This window comes from Alnus glutinosa, chromosome 1, assembly GCF_958979055.1.
Source record: "Alnus glutinosa chromosome 1, dhAlnGlut1.1, whole genome shotgun sequence".
Lineage (NCBI taxonomy): Eukaryota > Viridiplantae > Streptophyta > Magnoliopsida > Fagales > Betulaceae > Alnus > Alnus glutinosa.
The window spans coordinates 9,151,492-9,168,836 of NC_084886.1; the positions used below are offsets into that span (position 1 = coordinate 9,151,492).

Consider the following 17,345-nt stretch of genomic DNA (forward strand, 5'->3'; position numbering starts at 1 on the left):
ACTTTGGGTTGCGCTCCTCTGCGCTTTGTTTGAAATACACTTAACTTATCAAAAAAAAAAAAAAAAAAGGGAGGCATGAGTGGCAGATTATATGCAATCCTTTAATGGAAGTATTCAATGGAATACATCTTTTACCAAACCAGGGCATGATTGGAAGGTGGACTTAGTCACTTCTTTCTTTGATCTTTTCTACTCTATCAGATTGAGACAAGGTGGCGAGGATAAAATATGTTGGATCTCATCTAAGAAGAGGAGGTTTGAAGTAAGTTCTTTTATCATGCGTCATATATTCCTACCGGTTTCCCATTCCCTTGGAAGAGTATTTGGAGAGTGTCGGTCCCTTTGAGAGTGGCGTTCTTTCTGTGGACAACACCACTTGAGAATATCTTGACATTGCATAATCTGAGGAAGAGGAACATTATAGTAGTGGATTGGTGTTGTATGTGTAAGAGAAGTAAGAAGTCCATAGATCTTCTTCATTGTGAAGTGGCAATAGAATTATGGATCTCGATTTTTCGTCTTTTTTGTGTAGAATGGGTCATGCCTAGGAAGGTAATGTTGTTAGCAAGTTGGAAAGGTCAGATTGGAAGCTGTAACATCTTTGAAGTTTGGAGAATAGTACTTTTGTGCTTAATGTGGTGCATTTGGAGAGAGCGGAATGCAAGGAGCTTTGATTATCGTGAGATTTTGATGGTCGAGCTAAAGAACAATTTGATTAAATCCTTTCCTACATGGACAATGACGTACAATAGTCCACACGAAAGTGCATCACACTTCAACAGAGATATTAACAATATATTTCCTTTTGTATACTTCCTATATGCTTTTTATAATATTTCTCTGATTACCTATAAAAGAACAATATATGACCAATAACTATAGCCTAAAGCCTCAAAGATAGATAAATGTTTGTGCACGTGATGTGTAATCAACAGGGTAAATTTCCAATAAATAAAAAATGAATTAAGAATTATTTATTAGCTAATGATACTTAACCTTATGAGAAAATCAAATCAGCAATCATAAGCGATAAAATTGATCATGTGGCCAACAAATGTATGAATGATACAAGGATTTGCTCCATGAAAGAAACCAAATAAAATAACTTTAGATGTCTACCTTAACGTTCCACTATGACGGAGAGAAGATTGCAAAGCACGCCTACAGTTTTGTATCCAAGGGTGAGAAAGTAGTGTTTTCGCATCAGGCCTTTGTCTAGCATCCTGAAGTATGTAACTAAATGTCAGATAAAGAAATTATAAAGTTACCAATAAATCACACATCAGATAACGATTCAGGTCTAATTGATTAATTGGATTCCACTAATGCATATCAACACATACTTAATAATTCCATGGCCACCAATCAAAATTATATGATTACAAAGCAAAAGTCCACTGTTTTTTTCTATAGGTAGGCAAAGAAGTTTATAAAAAGCATAAAGGCGCCCCTAAGCATACATGAAGTATACAAAAAAGACATCAAAACAGAAAAAAAGAGGGAAGAGAGGAAAAACACCCGCAAAACCCAAATACAGGACGAAACCCAAACACCCCAACATAACTAGCCTACAAAACCCAAAGACTATTACATCACAGCAGGGACCCTCTAGCCTTGCCCAGATAGAACCAAAACCCCTGGCATCATAACTAATCGTGCACTCTACCCTATGCACAAAACTTTTTACCTTAACCGCGTGTTCTGAACTTAATTTACTTTTTGCCTTCGTGAAAGTCTCCACAATCAAGAAGAATAGGGAAATGATCCGAGCAAAGCCTTTGGATACTTTTCTGAGACACTTCCGAAAATTGAGCTTCCTAATCAAAAGAGGGCTAAAAATCTGTCTATTCAGGTCAAGAGCAGGGTCCCGGTTGTTCAACCACAAAAAAGGGGCAAATCCATAAGAGCTAGATAAAAAACAAGACCAAGTGAGCAATCCAGCAAATTCATCCAATAAAAACCTTCTATCACAATCAAAGTTAAGACTGTAAACACCACAAAAGCCCAAGTAAATTGATCTTCAACATTTATGAAAGAACAAGCAACGGTGAGTCCTCCACACACTCCACTTTTTCCACCACCCTCCTATCTCACATAAGCATAATCTCACCTGAGGCCCCTCTATAGTCTAAACAACACCAATCCACAAGTTGGCAGCCCATAAACTACTCACAAGACTACCAGCCATGTGATCCAGTTTAGTTTCTTGAAGACAAACAACGTATGCCTTCCATTCTCTGAGCAGATTTTTTACCCTTAGGCACTTACCCTAATGGTTTTCCACACCCCAACATCAAAGGACCCAACTACCGCATTGGAACACCACCCTCCCCATGGCGTAACACCATAACCATTTCACCAAAAGAGCTGGTTAAACACAAGCAGGTTTCAAACCCCCAAACCACCAAAGGAAAGCGAAGTACATATCTTTGACCAACTGACAAGATGAAATTAAAACTCATCATCAACTCTGCCCCACAAGAAATCCCACTGAAGTTTCTTGATACGGGTAGCAACTCCACTAGGAGGGAGGGCGGGGGGAGGGAGGGAGATAAGGGACATAAAATAAGTAGACAAATTGGAAATAGTACTTTTAATCAAAGTGATCCTGCCACCCTTTGACAAATAAAGCCATTTACAACCTACCAAACATCACTCCATCTTTTCAATAATACCGTTTCAGGTAGATTTTGCCCTAAATGATGTCCCCAAGAGAAGACCCAAGTAGTTCATAGGTAGAGAGGACACCCTACAACTAAGGGTACTAACGAAGCCTTCAACATCCTCCACGGAGTCAACAACGACTAACTCTGACTTAGCCAAGTTAATTTTCAACCTTGAGACAGCTTAAGCAAAAGAAAAGACAACACAAATGACTGCAATAATAAAGATTTGCCTCACAAAAAATTAAGATGTCATCCACGAATATGAGATGAGGCACGAGGAACTCGTCGTTATTCCTAAACCCCACAAAAAATATGATAAGAGACCCCGATCCATAGAGGCAGACATCATTCTACTCAAGGCCTCCATAACAACTACAAAATGCATAGGGGATAAACGATCTCCCCATCTTAGGCCATGAGAGCTATTAAAAAAATCAAAGGGAGTTTCATAAATCAAAATAAAGAAACACCCTGAAGAAATACAATGAGCTATCCAATCCCGTCATTTCTCCCCAAAGCCACATCTCCTCTACCTTCTCTAGGTCCAATTTGAAGAGCACACCTGCAACCCCTGATGTAATTCAACTGTCAAGCTCCTTATTTGTAATAAGGATCGAGTCTAATATCTATTACCGCAGATAAAAGCATCCTGAGACTTAGAAATGACCTTCTCCTACACTGATTTCGGCCTGTTCAGATAAAACTCTAGAGATAATCTTATAGATGCCATCCACAAGATTGATAGCGTGAAAGTCTTTAATATCCACCACCCCATATTTCTTGGGAATAAGGGCAATAAAAGTGTGCATTGAGGCTCCTTTTAAACTTGCCTTGAGCATGAAACTCATGAAAAACATTCAAGACATCTTCTTTAAGAATCTCCCAGCAAGACTAAAAGAATGCCATAAAAACCATCGGGGCTTGGAAGCTCATCGTCGTTTAGAGCTTTCACCACCTAATAGACCTCACTCCCCTCTGGATTTGCCTGTTGAATCTAGGTTCGTTTTTCCCCCTTGCAGACATCGGATGTGCTGTCTTCGGCGTCTCTAGATGCTCCTCCCAAGTCAGAGGGGACTTTTTTTGGCACTGGTAAGCAATGTTGTTGCGTGTTTTTTCTTTCGGTGCTTCTCCCTCCGGTGTTGTTTGTTCGGTCCCTCAGCCCAGCACCGACGTGCTGCTTCCACAAGAATCTTTTTCTCAGCACTTCATCGCCTCTCAATTTTTTTCAAGCAGTTCTACTTCTAGGGCGGATGAATTGGGAGAGAGGCTTTGTTCCTCTTTTCCTAGGTCGTCGGATTCTAAGCCTTTCCAAAAGTATTACGAAAGACAAGGGAAGGCAGATCAGTGCATTTGGATGAGAATTTATTTGCAGAGTTTGTGGAAGCTTTGACGCCAGTTTCAGCAGGTGGGGTCTTCTAGTCTCCTATGCTTCAGCCTATTAGTGCCCCAACCGAGAAAGTTGTTGTTGCGCTTCTAGCATTGGATTTTGCTAGAGTGGCAGATTCCGCGAAGGATATTGTTAAGTTGGCTTCTCCGATGAGGCATTTTCTATGGCGGGGGTTTCTCAACCCGAGCCCGGCTGTGCAATCACATCAAGTGTCAGTCGTGTTGGCGACAACTCCGGTAGTTAAGGAAGGTGGGGTGGTAGGGGCTTCCTTCCCTTTGGATGGTTGCATCACTCCAATCACAGTAAAGGGTGAGGATTTTAGGGTGAATGCTTTGGCCAAATTGCAGCAGTGGCCAGTCGGTTTGGTACATCTAGGGAGGTAGTTATGTGGGAGCAGGGCGACGAGGTATGGAATGGGGAGGTTGAAGACTCCCCTTACCTGTTGGGTGTTTTACCTCCCGAATTGGTCGTGGATTGGGAGATGGACGACATTGAGGATGTGGATTTGTCCTTGGCGATTTTGGAAGCATTGAAGAGTACTTCCATCGGGGAGTTAAGGTTGCACGTCCAAAGACCAAAGGTAGAAGGGAGGTGTTAAATCTGATAAGCTCCATTAATCACGGTGATGCAAGCGCATCCTCCTGGCAAATGAAAGGCAAGGCTCACGTGTTGTAGTGTTGAGTGCTTCTTGAGGGTTCGGTTTTGAGGACCTGGGTTTTTGAGGGCTTATTGGGGTTTTTTTTTTTCTTGTTGTGAGTTGCTTTGATTGTTTTGTGTATACTTCTTGTGTATTTAGGGTGCCTTACGCTATTTTTTTTTTTTGATAAGTAGAAATTTTATTAAAGCGTAAAGGTGCCCCTAAGCAAACAGAAAGTATACAAAAAGGACGCTATTACATGAAAGAGAGGGGAAAGAGAAAACCCCCCCCCCCCCCCCCCCCCCCGCGAAAAACTCAAAAACAGGAGGAAACCCAGAAACCCCTACAAAACCAGCCCACGAACCCAAAGACTAATACATCACATTAGGACGTATTGCCTTACCCTGGCTAGAACCAAAAACCCTGGCATCATAATTGATCGAGCACTCAAGATTCTTCACTTCACGACTCCCTTTAAACTTAGAAGTGAAAATTGGAGCCTCTCAACGATGCTCCTCATCAATAAGAGCCATGAAGTCTAAAAAAGCCTTCACATTCCCCTTGTGGGAGACCCCCAAAGTTTGTATACAGAAGTTAAGATCAATCGCTTCCCCGAGAGGACCATCAAACTCTTCAAGACCACCTCCCCGCAAAGGCTCACTCTCTTCTAAGATAGACAATAAAGGCGGGCACCCAAGCGTAGATTGGACAAAAGAGGGCGGAACATCATCCACTTCTGACGGAGGAGTTGCACTGCTAGGGAGAAGGAAGCCACGCCGAAGAAGAGGCTGACAACCCTCGTCTTGAACAGGCTTAGACACAATTGCATCCTAAGCAAGAACAGACAAGTGCTTGGAAGCAACCCCACATAACGGTCTGGAAGGATCCTTGGAACCACTGAAGGTCTCAAGGGTCTCCGCAAGCAAATGCTTATCCAGTTTGCCAATCTTGTTCCTCCGAGAGTATTTAAGCACCGACTTGGATTCTGACGGGTAAATAGGCGCACCTGAATTCGACATCTCAAGGAGAGAAGAACGCAACCTTTCACCTAGAGTGTCCACGCCTAAAGAGCAGTTGCCGGGACTTGGACCAAACCCAATTGGAGCCGAAGAGGGAGCCATCTCCAGCAAGACATATTGATCAGCACCCATATCCTGCAAATCAGAGTAGACCTCAGACAAAGGCGACAACAAAGGAACCCCACCCAGAGCTGACCTCACCAAGGCGGGAGCAGCCGGTCGATCACCTAGCATAGCTGCCTTTGAACGGACACCAAGACCCTTAGAAACAGAAATAACGGTTGTCGATGACACAATCTCCGGGGGTAGAAAACACCGGAGGATATGGAGAAGAACGCTCTTTGAGCTCTGGAGGAGAAACTGACGAAGCTTCTAGTGCCGGGGCATCCAAGCCCGAAAGAACAGAAACCAAAACCGCATCGGGATCATGGACCAGAACTAACCCACCCTTTTCAGCCTTCTTGATGAAACCCACACTACTGAGACCTGACTTAGAGGTCTTTTTGGAAGAAAAAAAGCCTACAGCCCACTCTATTGGACCCAACACTAGAACATTTCCGGCCCAAACCCAAGCAACACATTGCCCTGCCCATTCTCCACTTTAGACCAACAAAAGGGATCCGACCCAATTGAGATTTATGTGCACAGGCCCAGCAAAGCCACCCTTCAAACAGATCGAGAAGCCTTCAAAAGACCCCCAACTCCTTCACTGCAACGTCACCTGCAATCTCACCATCGTCATCAACCCGTCTCGTGGAACACACCAGAAAGTCCTTGCCTTGAGGACCGGAAGAACTCTCCAAACCGTAAGAGTCGACCGTCGGGTCAAAACCTAGAGGACCTCTCCAAAGCGTAACAGTCCACTGCCTGCCAAAGGGGTTCCTGCTCCCAATCCAACGAAGAAATCTTCTCCACCTCGCACTAGACCATCGTCGCCGTCTCAACTAGAGGTCCTCCAACAACCAACGAGCGCACCACGTCTGCGAACAATGGAACACCCACGACCTTGCCCAATCTCTTCCCCACTGGAAGAAGACGACACCACCAAGCTTCCAAAACAATCTAATACTTTGCTCAACTCCACAAAAACTCGTCCCCAACCCCACCCCCCCCCCCCCCCCCCCCCGCGTCACGGCCTTCAAGAAACACAATCAACCCTCTCCGGCCACCGACATCGTAAACTGCCACCTCCAAGAACCGGTCGGAGCCATTCCCACCTCTCCGAACGATGGTCACCTTCAAATCCTCCCTGAACGATTTAACAAAATCTTCGGAGCCCGAAACTTGCAACACCTCTTCCACCATCGACAAAAGCCAAGCAATGCATCCCTTGCCCAGCCAAACCCGCCCTAAGAATCCTTTCCTCTTCTCCTCCACCCTCAACTTAGACGACCCTACCACCACCGAGAAGGAGGACTTGGCCTCTACAAAGAACCGGTTCTACATACCCTACCGCACACGGAAGCCCCCAAATGGATTTGCAATAGCCCCGCCAAGCCACCGGCGCCACGCCTCACATGGCTGAAAGCCAGAGAGACGTAAGCTTCCCACGAGAATCTCTTTTGGTTGCAGACCCTCACTTTCTAGACACTCCTATGCAAAGAAAGGGTAGGGGGAAGAAATAAATGGTGAGCTGAGGCTGAGAGCTAAAGTGAAGCGCCTTTCAAGATAGTTCTCGCTAAAGTGGCATGCCTTACGCTATTTTATAAAATCTTATTGCTTATCCAAAAAAAAAAAAATCTCTCCTTAAAGGCTCTTTCCAGCCACACGGCTTAGCACCAATGGTTACAGGAGAAACTTGTATATCCCACCTCCTTTTTCCTTGATGGATTTACTCATTTTGATTTTCTAATTTTTTTGATAAAATAATTTATTCCATGAACAGTTTAGAGGGACGCAACCCTAGAACACATGATGTATACAAATAAAGATCCCACTAAAGGCGAAAAGAAGAACAAAACTCCACAAAATGAGAGAAATTAGAAAAAGAATAAATATTAAAAGCGTCTGTCCATTTAAAGAGGGATTTGACCAAAATGTTTTTGAGCTCATCCTCCGACTTTTCGTGATCTTCAAAACATCTTGCATTCCACTCTCCATATGGTCCACATTAAGCACAACGGGGCTATTCTCCACACAGCTATAGCTGAACGAGTACCCACTAGACCTTTCCAACAAGCTAAAAAAATCTATCACTCTTTCAGGCATAACCCATGTAACGTCAAAAAGAGTAAAGAGTGCACTCGATAAGTCTTGTGTCACTTCGCAGTAAAGAAGAAGATGATCTACATATTCTCCACTCCTCTTACACATGCAACACCATCCCACAACTATTAAGCCTCTCTTTCGAAAATTATGCGAAGTCAGAATCTTACCAAGAGCTGTCGTCCACACAAATAAACTCACTTGCAAAGGCACTTTTAACTTTCCAGATACTCCTCCAAGGAAACAAAGAAACCCCAAAAGTAGATAACTCATGAAAAAACGACTACACCTCAAACTTCTTCCTCTTTGAAGGAATCCACTTAATACAATCCTCCCCACACCGAACATCATGTCAAAAGCTAATTTGAGAACCATCTCCCACTTCAAATCTGATAAATCTCGAGAAAACTCCCTACCCCCTCTTAATATGTTTCTCAGACGAGGGTTTCTAAAGCCGAGCTCATCCTCTCATCCATAGGCAGATCGTGGTTTCTCAGGCAGGGGTTGTTCTAGTCCTAGTCGAGCTCATTCTCTCAATTCTGTGGAGTGGTCTTTGTTTTGCTCTTCGATGGGGATAGAGAAGGGGCAAGAGGATAATATTATGGCTTACCTCTCTGCCCTGGACGAGGAACATAGGCGCTGGGATAAGATTGAGGATTGTGAGTTTTAGGAGCATAGGGTTGGGTTGTTTCTTGCTAGGTCGGTGGTGAGGCTATTGCTTCTTGTATACTCCGTGTGTACTAAGGGCGCCTTACGCTGTTTTTATAATAATATTGCACTTATCAAAAAAAAAAATGTTCCCACACTCCAACACCAAGAGGCTCCTCAACTTCCTTAGTACACCAACCTCATTCAAACAACCATATTTTGCCTCCACAACCAAACGTCAAAAAACTTCCCTTACTGTAGAAAATCGCCATAACCATTTACCCAACACAGCTTGATTAAACTTACACAAATTTTAAATTCCCAAACCACCACACTACATAGGAGAACAAATTTGTGACCATTTAACTAGATGGAATTTAAACTCCTCATTTAGACCACCCCATAAGAAATCTCTTTGAGGTTTCTCTATCTTGTTCGCCACACCCAAAGGAATAGGAAACAATGATAAATAATAAGTGGGTAAATTAGACAAAGTACTTTTAATCAACGTCAACCTCCCTCCCTTCAACAGATAAAGCCTATTCCAACCCACCAACCTCCTTTCCATTTTCTCAACAATACCATTCCATATAGAAGTTGACTTGTAAGGTTCCCCCAACGGAAGACCCAAATACTTCATTGATAACTGTGCCACCCTACACCCAAACAGACTAGCCAAACTTTTGATATCATCCACCTCACCAAATCTTTGACTTCGACAAGTTAATCTTTAACCTCAATACCGCTTCAAAGCATAAAAAAGACATCGCCCATTAGGAATATGTGACACAACCATACCTGCATTATTTCTCAAACCCACTAAAAACTATCTACAAGATCGTTGTCTTCTGTGGCCACCATCATCCCACTCAGAAACAAAAGGCAAAGGTGATAACGGATCCCCTTGTCGTAATCCCCAATTGCTACTAAGAATCCAGAAGGAGCTCCTTTAATCAAAACAGAATAGCAAACTGTAGAAATACAAAAAGCTATCCAAGCTCTCTATTTCCCCCCGAAACCACTTCTTCACAACACACATAATAAAAACACCCAATTCACATGATCATCAGCCTTTTCTAAATCCTTTACATAATAAGCCCGGTACCCCATATTTGAGGCAACTATCAGTATTAAAATAAGAAAGGTGTATATTGAATCATATCTGGACATACACCAAACAAATTGTGGGATTATACGGCTTATCCAAAGTGTGAGCTTGGGCAAGATGTATAGTCCCCAGTTGGGCATGAAAGAGCTTTAAAATGTTCTTGGTCAAGGTATGTTCATCTTCTGTAACATACTGGAAACTCCTTCCATGCTAATATCATTTGAAAATCCTTGGTCCCATCTAAAGTGTTCTCTCCTTTGGACTATGGTAGTGTACAATCATGGACCATAGAAAACCCTCCTTGCAAAGAATTAGTAACCACCATTTTTTACTACAGAAATTTATCAGGAAGAGAACACCATTAATTCAGTCACTGGGCATTCACCTCCAAAGTTTGATCTAATTCTTGAGGAGATTTCACAAACCACATTGAAAAACAGAACAAAACAATCAGTACAGAAGTGAAGAATGACAAAAAAAAAAAGGCTATAACACCTGGTTTCTTTTTGGTCAAAGTGTAATTGTAAGAGCTAAGAAGCCCATAGACCATTCGTTTAACCCCACATACATCTGACACAAGGACTTCCTTTGATTAAATAAGTATTGTAATCTACAACTGCCCAAGGGGAGAGAGACAAATAAAAACTTCTTATGGATTAAAAGAGTGATTTAATTCATAATCATAGTGGAAGAAAGAGACAGAGTAAGGGATTAAGCAGCAATTAGATAGAATTTTTTTTTTTTTATATAAGTAATAAGCCAATCTCATAAAAAGCGTAAGGCACCCCTTAGTACACTGTAGATAAAAAATATATGTAATAGCCTTATAAATAAAAACTTTTTTTACCAAATAAGTAAACTCCAACCTCACCTTCTTAAAGCATTGACGCAGAAAATCAGTAATGTCAGGAGATAGACTGTCAGGTATAGGAGGATGCTCATCCTGAAAGAAAGGTGAGGAGAAAAACTGTCACTATTGCTAGCAAGAGTGTTAAGCATATAATAAAATAGCTGCACATTTCACGAGCACAAGACCACCAAGAAGGAAAGGTGCAAACAGACAATGGTGCAATTTGAGCACTTAGTGATAGCAATCGGTAAAGCATGATGATATAACTGTGCCTTCTCCCAGCAAAAAGTAAAACTGATGAGTAACTGGAGCTGTCTAAGCCAGATGTACAATGAAACCAAATTGGCAAAGAGAACACCACAGGATCCGCAAGAATTGCTGCAGAATGCTCCCTCATCCAAATTAGTCGATCGTAATAATAAATAAAGACAATGGGCACACCTGAACAATACGAAAGAGAGCTGGCATCGGCTGAAGATCATAATAAGGAGGCACACATGTAAGAAGTTCAATCACAGTGCAACCAACACTCCAAATGTCAGAAGCAGCACAAACCCCCGACATCTCAATCACCTGAAACAATCACAAGTTTCATCAAGAAGAAGTCTCCCTTTAGCGGATGAAGATCCTCTAAAATTCTAAGGGTATTCTACCATATAGATTTCCTCAAATCCTAACCATTGTTTTCAAATTACATGGTTGGAATTTTACCATATTAGCATTTATCATTTACAAGATATAGAAGAATACGATAAATATTGAGGTGATAAGTGTTGCATTAATAAAGTTAAAAATGTTGATATGGCAAAATCCGAACCATTAAATTTGAAAACAGTTGGGATTTGAGAAAATCTACCTAATACAATACTCTATGAATTCTAGAGGATCTGGATTCCCCTTTAACACCTTCATAACTGCATAAATATAAGGCCACTTTTTTTGTTCTTTTCTTGGCACAATATTGGATGGTTTCTGTATTTAACGATGCAGATTCTGCACGTCAAGCAGAAAACAGAGAATATTTTGCTTGCTCACAGGTGCACCCTGACATGCAAGGTCATCTGCTATTGAAATGCCTCAACGAGACCAATATATATGTTATATAAAAGGTGGTGGGAAAGACCCATCTTATTTTGCAAAATCAACACTATAATCAGAAGAACCGAATAAATAGTTGACCAAAGGCAATGTTAAACTCACTGTACCAAAAAAAAAATATGTTTCGTAAGCAAATATCATCACATTGAATAGCTGGAGAACTATCAAACTTTTAAGCAAGAGTACTAATATTTGCAAAGCTATAATTGGAACTAAAGTATATGACAGCACTAAGTATAACAAAATAGATTATATAGGCAGATGAATTCAAATGGAACAGTTATGTACCAAATCACGAAACCTAAAGGTTTACAAACATCTAAGAAATAAATGTGCATGCATGGCATCTGCCACATCATGTACGCTATTCATATGTATACATATATCTACATCAATACTAACATGCAAAAGCATGCATAGTAATTAAACATTCATTGGACAAAATATTCTATACCCTTTACCTAATTACAAAAAGTACCCAAATTAATGTATCCCACCTAAAATATGATTTCTTAGTTTTGATTGGCCCCACTCAAAAGAAATTTTCTATACATTTTATATTTCATGAGTCGCTTCCCTTGATCAGATACCAAAAAAGAAACAAAAGATGTTCCTACTTAGTTAACAGTTCGAATATTCCACATGAGTTAGTTTGGCCCCACTGAAAAAACGGTTTCTTTTCTCACTTTTTATATTTACAAGAGTGGCTAAACTTATTTTTGTTGCATACCTAAAAAGAGAAAGCAATAAATTACTACTTAAAGTAGGATTTCTTAGTTTGATGAAAAAAAGGACATGCTAGTTAAGCTAGGGTTTTCTTTTCTAGCCTTGTTTCATATTCTTTTATCAGTATTTTTTTTTTATAAGTAATAAAGGTTTTATTAAAAAAAGCGTAAAATGCCCCTAAGTACACAGGAACAACTAAAGCAACCTACAACAAGAAAGAAAACCCAACCTTCAAAAACCCACCAGTATGAAAGCAAACATAACGCAAATGTTTCTACACTACAGTCATGGCTTCACAACCCCAGCTCACTTCACTGAAAAGCAAGGAACCAACACAATCTAATCAAAGTACATTCCCTGAAAAATAATGAACAATCATAATCTAAGCAAAGTACAATCAATTCTTCTCAATTCTCAGTTAAATGAATATTATTGAACCCTTGCTTTCTTCTTCTGTAGTTTGGGTTTTATGGGGGTTTCGTCTGGATTTTGGGTTTTATGGGGGCTTTGGGTGTTGTGAGTGCGTAAGTCCTCGTGGATTTTCTTATGTGGGCTAACTGAGTTGTTCTTGTGTATACTTCATGTGTACTTAGGGGCGCTTTTCACTTTTTGTAATAAAGTTTTTCCTACTTATCAAAAGAAATTGAACCCTTGCTTCCAAGTTCCTTGCATTTTCTTTCTGCTGGACCATCCAGAGAAGCCTAAAAAAGGGTTTTGCAAAATCTCAATTTTCCAACAAAAGGAACAAAATCCTCCAATAAAAAAAAAAAAACTGTATATATATATATATAAGACAAGGAACTACCAATTGACCCACCCTCAATGCCAACTACAATGAATCAACCACATTAATAGAGTATAATACACATTTAAGAGTTACATGAATATGATATACATCCATCAGCTGACAAGGAACTATAAATTGACTGACCCTAGTTAACAAACAAGTTCACTAAATTTTATTATTCAACTATGCTTATCTATGAGAAAACTAGAACAAAAAAGAAAGGAAAAGAGAGGGGGGGGGGGGAAGAATCCAAACATCAGTTCTTACTAACATAATTAATGTGTACTACAATGAACAAGGACAAACCTCAAAACAAGCAAAAATTAAACTCCACTCAACTAAACATTAATTCTGATTAAATAGGGTCCATTATAAATCCCCATCAAAACTAACCGGGACCAGCCAAAGTAACATTGATTCAACAAGTTTCAATTGGGTCTATTGGCCCTGGCAGGGCTCAAACTGCATCATAGAGAACAAAAACTGATCAAATTACTAATCAAAATATAAGTATTAAAGTACCTCAGGGGCCATCCAATAAGGTGTACCAACAACTGAATGTGTATTAACATCAGCCTCTGTAAGTTTTGTTGCAACACCAAAATCAGCGAGTTTCACAAGACCCTGACAGCGTAGATAAGGTAAGTATGCAATTCACAAGAATTACTGAAAACTTCTCATACCATGCTAACTAGCTGATAATTGAACAATCAACCCAGAGAGAGGAAAAACAAAGTTGAAAAAACAGAGAAGCATATGTGGATGACACCGGACAATAATCATTATTGTATGAACACATGCATGACATGAGACTGAAGCACCTCAGCAGAAGTTGAGCATTACGAGATGTATTATATAATTTTAGATCTCTTAATTTAGTTAACCGATAATGCTAAATCTCACATAACTTGATTTGCTTAAATCCTACCAATATCGATCACATTTCCGAATACCACAGCAGCATAATCTCCAAGACTTCCCAATTCAGCAGCACTGACACAGCATAAATTTAGTCTATGAAAGTTATGCCAGTCCAGAGAATAACTAAAACATCCAGCTGGTATTAAAAGTCACCACCACAGGATTTATTACTCTGAACCACATAATTAAAACATATACACAAAAACATGGAAAAGGCTGATAAAGACCTAGCACTCAATAACTGAAAGACACATTAGATTTTGTAAGTCTATCCTTCACTTGAACAAATTTCACTGCTATTCATTCCCAACAATAATACAAACTACTCCTTGTTCCCATTCTATATGGTTTTAATAGACGATGGTTAATCCTCCAATCAGTTTTTAATAGCCAAGTATGATTGTGATTCCATAATTAGCAAGCACAAAAGAGCATCAAGATTTCTTTTTTTAATCCCCATGATATAAAAGATTATAATTGGTTTATCTCAAGCAACTGTTAGAGGTTTAGGATAGACTCCTATTGTAATAAGTATACCATGTGGGGTATACTAGTCTTTCTTGATATATCTTAATGTGTGTATGTATATAATCAAAAAAACTTCTCTTTCTTTTCTTTTTTCTTTTTTCATAAGTCATCAAAATTCATTAAAAAGCCAGGGGTAAAACCCAAGTATACATGAAGTATACAAGAGAAACACCTAACCCAAAAGAAAAAAGAAAAAATCAAGAAAATCATGAAAGCTAGAAAAATGAAAGCAATCAAAGGCAGTCGTCCAATGGTAGAGGGTATAAGGAAAAAAGCATTTAATTCCACTATTGCCATCTTCCACACTGGTGCACAATAAAGACTACCAAACTGCCCTTTCTAAAAAGCCAAGAGGTCTACCACTCATATAGGCATGACCCAATCTAACCCAGAAAGACTAAAAATAGTATTCCATAAGACAATAGCAATCTCACAGTGGACTATGATGTGATCAACGGATTCCCCACTCTCTTGCACATGCAAAAAATCTATTACTGTGATATGCCACTTCCTTAGGTTAACCGTAGTGAGGATTTTCTCTAACGCAGCCGATCAAGCAAAGAACACCACTCTAAAGAGAACCTTATTCGCGAAATACTCAAGGGAAAGGAGTACTACCATGGTGAATTAGGACAAAATAGAACGATCTGAAATCGAACAGCCCTCCCTTGGAAGGGGCCCAACAAAATTTGTCTTTGCCCCCCATCTCAGTCCAAAAGACTACAACATATTGAAGAACGAGGTAAAGAAATCTACCACCCAGTCATGCGCCTCATTGATAAAATTAATGTTACATTGATGAGGGTCACTAAAAACTCCAAATAATCTGCCACGAAAGCATCATAAAAACAAGAAATACTGAATAACTATGGATAAGCTACCTTAAAGGTCTGATCCCCACACCACAAGTCATGCCAAAATCTAATCTTGGAGTCATCACGCACCTCAAATCTGATATAACTAGAAAACTCCCCCCAACACTATATGACCCATGAACCTTATTAGAACACCACTCACCCCACGAGTTGACATTTAAAATCCATTACCACCCTCCACAAAGCCTCCCTCTCATGCACGTAATGTCATAACTATTTCCCTAAGAGAGCTTGATCAAATAAAAATAAATTTCGAACCCCACCCTCTCTTAGAGATCAGAGAACAGACCTTGGACCAACTTACAAGGTGAAATCTGAACTCTTCACCGACACCACCCCACAAAAAGTCTCGTTGTAGCTTCTCTATGTGATTGGCAACACCAGCAAGGAGGGGGAAAAGAGATGTAAAATAAGTAGATAGAATAGAATATTTAAAAAAAAAAAAAAAAAAAAAAAAAAAAAAAAAAAACTCATAATCAAAGTAATCCTCCCAGCCTTTAACAAAAACATCATCTTCCAAACAACGCTCTGTCTTCTCAATAATCCATCATCTCTTTTTTTGTAACCCTGTCATTAACATGGTATGAAAGCATTGGTTCTAGGGTAAACATTTTTCATCATTTTGTCTTCTCTTCTCCTTCATTTCTTAATTCTTTATGTTTTTCCTATTTTTCGGCACTCTTTTTTCATTTACCTTCCTCTACCACAAAGCCTCCCTCATTGGTGTTAGTGTGCATCGGGCTCTTATACTTGACACTCTCAATTAAAGATGGGAGGTGTCGTTGTCATAAAGGTCGTGATTGAATCCTCATACAGTCAATGTGACTCATGGTTGGGTATCAGCTGATAGACCTGGTATCACGACTGCTGCAGTAAAAGGTTTTTTCTCTTTGATTCTTGTTTGTTGAGGTGTTGTTGTCTAAGTCCGTGGTGGTCAACTCTCCTTGTGATGCTTGTTATTGTGGTCGATGTGTGTGGTGATCGACTCTCTATTGTGCTTAGTAGTTGAGGCATTTGTTGGCAAGTGCAGTGGTCAGATTTCCATGTTGTCAGATTGTTTAATTCTAGGAAAGATGCGCTCACAAGAATTGTTGTGGTCATAATCGATGGATGCAAGTTGCAGAAAACCCTACTCGCCACTTTGCATCATAAGGGAGGGTGGCCATTTTTTACAAATACAAATTGTCACTTACCTTGGTTTGAGGATTATCCAAGCTCAGGTTAATCTCAAGTCTAAGGTATCCGCTATTTGGAATTAAATTTCAAGTCAAGTCAAATTGAGTCAACCCAATCCACCTAATCCAATTTGGATTGAACCAAATCGGACAAACCCAATATCATCCGATTTAGCCGTTTTCGGCCGGTTCAGCCCAATTTTGTCCAATTCAGTCATTTTCCGGCCAGTTTAGACCAATTTGGTCCAGCTCAAGAATCTTTCAACCAGTTCAGCCCCGATATCCTGTAGTGTCAAATATTTCGGGTTGGTTTTTACTATTTTTCCTTCTTATTCAATCACTTTCTCCCAAGCATGTCTGGTTCAGCCTACTTCTCACCAATTCAGGTTGGTTTTTACTATTTACCATTCACACTTAAGTGGTTCAAGATTATTTCTGGAACTTCATAAGTTCAGCATTGGTTGGTTGTAAATTTCCTTGAGCAGATTGATTTTCCGACCCCAGCTCACCTTCAATTATTGTGATAATCAAGTCACCCTTCATATAGCCACCAACTTATTTTTCATGAAAGAACTAGGCATATCAAGGTTAATTGCCACTTCATTCAAGATAAAACACCAAGTGGAGATGTTGCTACACCATTTGTGAAGTATAAGGGTCAACTTGCAAATATGTTTACAGAATGTATGAGTTGTAATAGGTTGAAGTTTATTTG

At 40.0% G+C, this 17,345-nt stretch overlaps 1 protein-coding gene across 2 annotated transcripts in view; it reads right to left on the reverse strand.

Moving 5' to 3' along the window:
* LOC133871049 (MAP3K epsilon protein kinase 1-like) overlaps positions 1-17,345 on the reverse strand; it is a 59,396-nt gene that overhangs the window by 21,114 nt on the left and 20,937 nt on the right. For both annotated transcript variants that reach the window (XM_062308404.1, XM_062308411.1), the window contains exons 7-10: positions 13,654-13,755; positions 10,962-11,093; positions 10,542-10,613; positions 1,120-1,223 (exon numbers count right to left, since the gene is read on the reverse strand). In XM_062308404.1, coding sequence (XP_062164388.1) covers positions 1,120-1,223; positions 10,542-10,613; positions 10,962-11,093; positions 13,654-13,755 — 410 coding nt within the window. The remainder of the gene's footprint in view (positions 1-1,119; positions 1,224-10,541; positions 10,614-10,961; positions 11,094-13,653; positions 13,756-17,345) is intronic.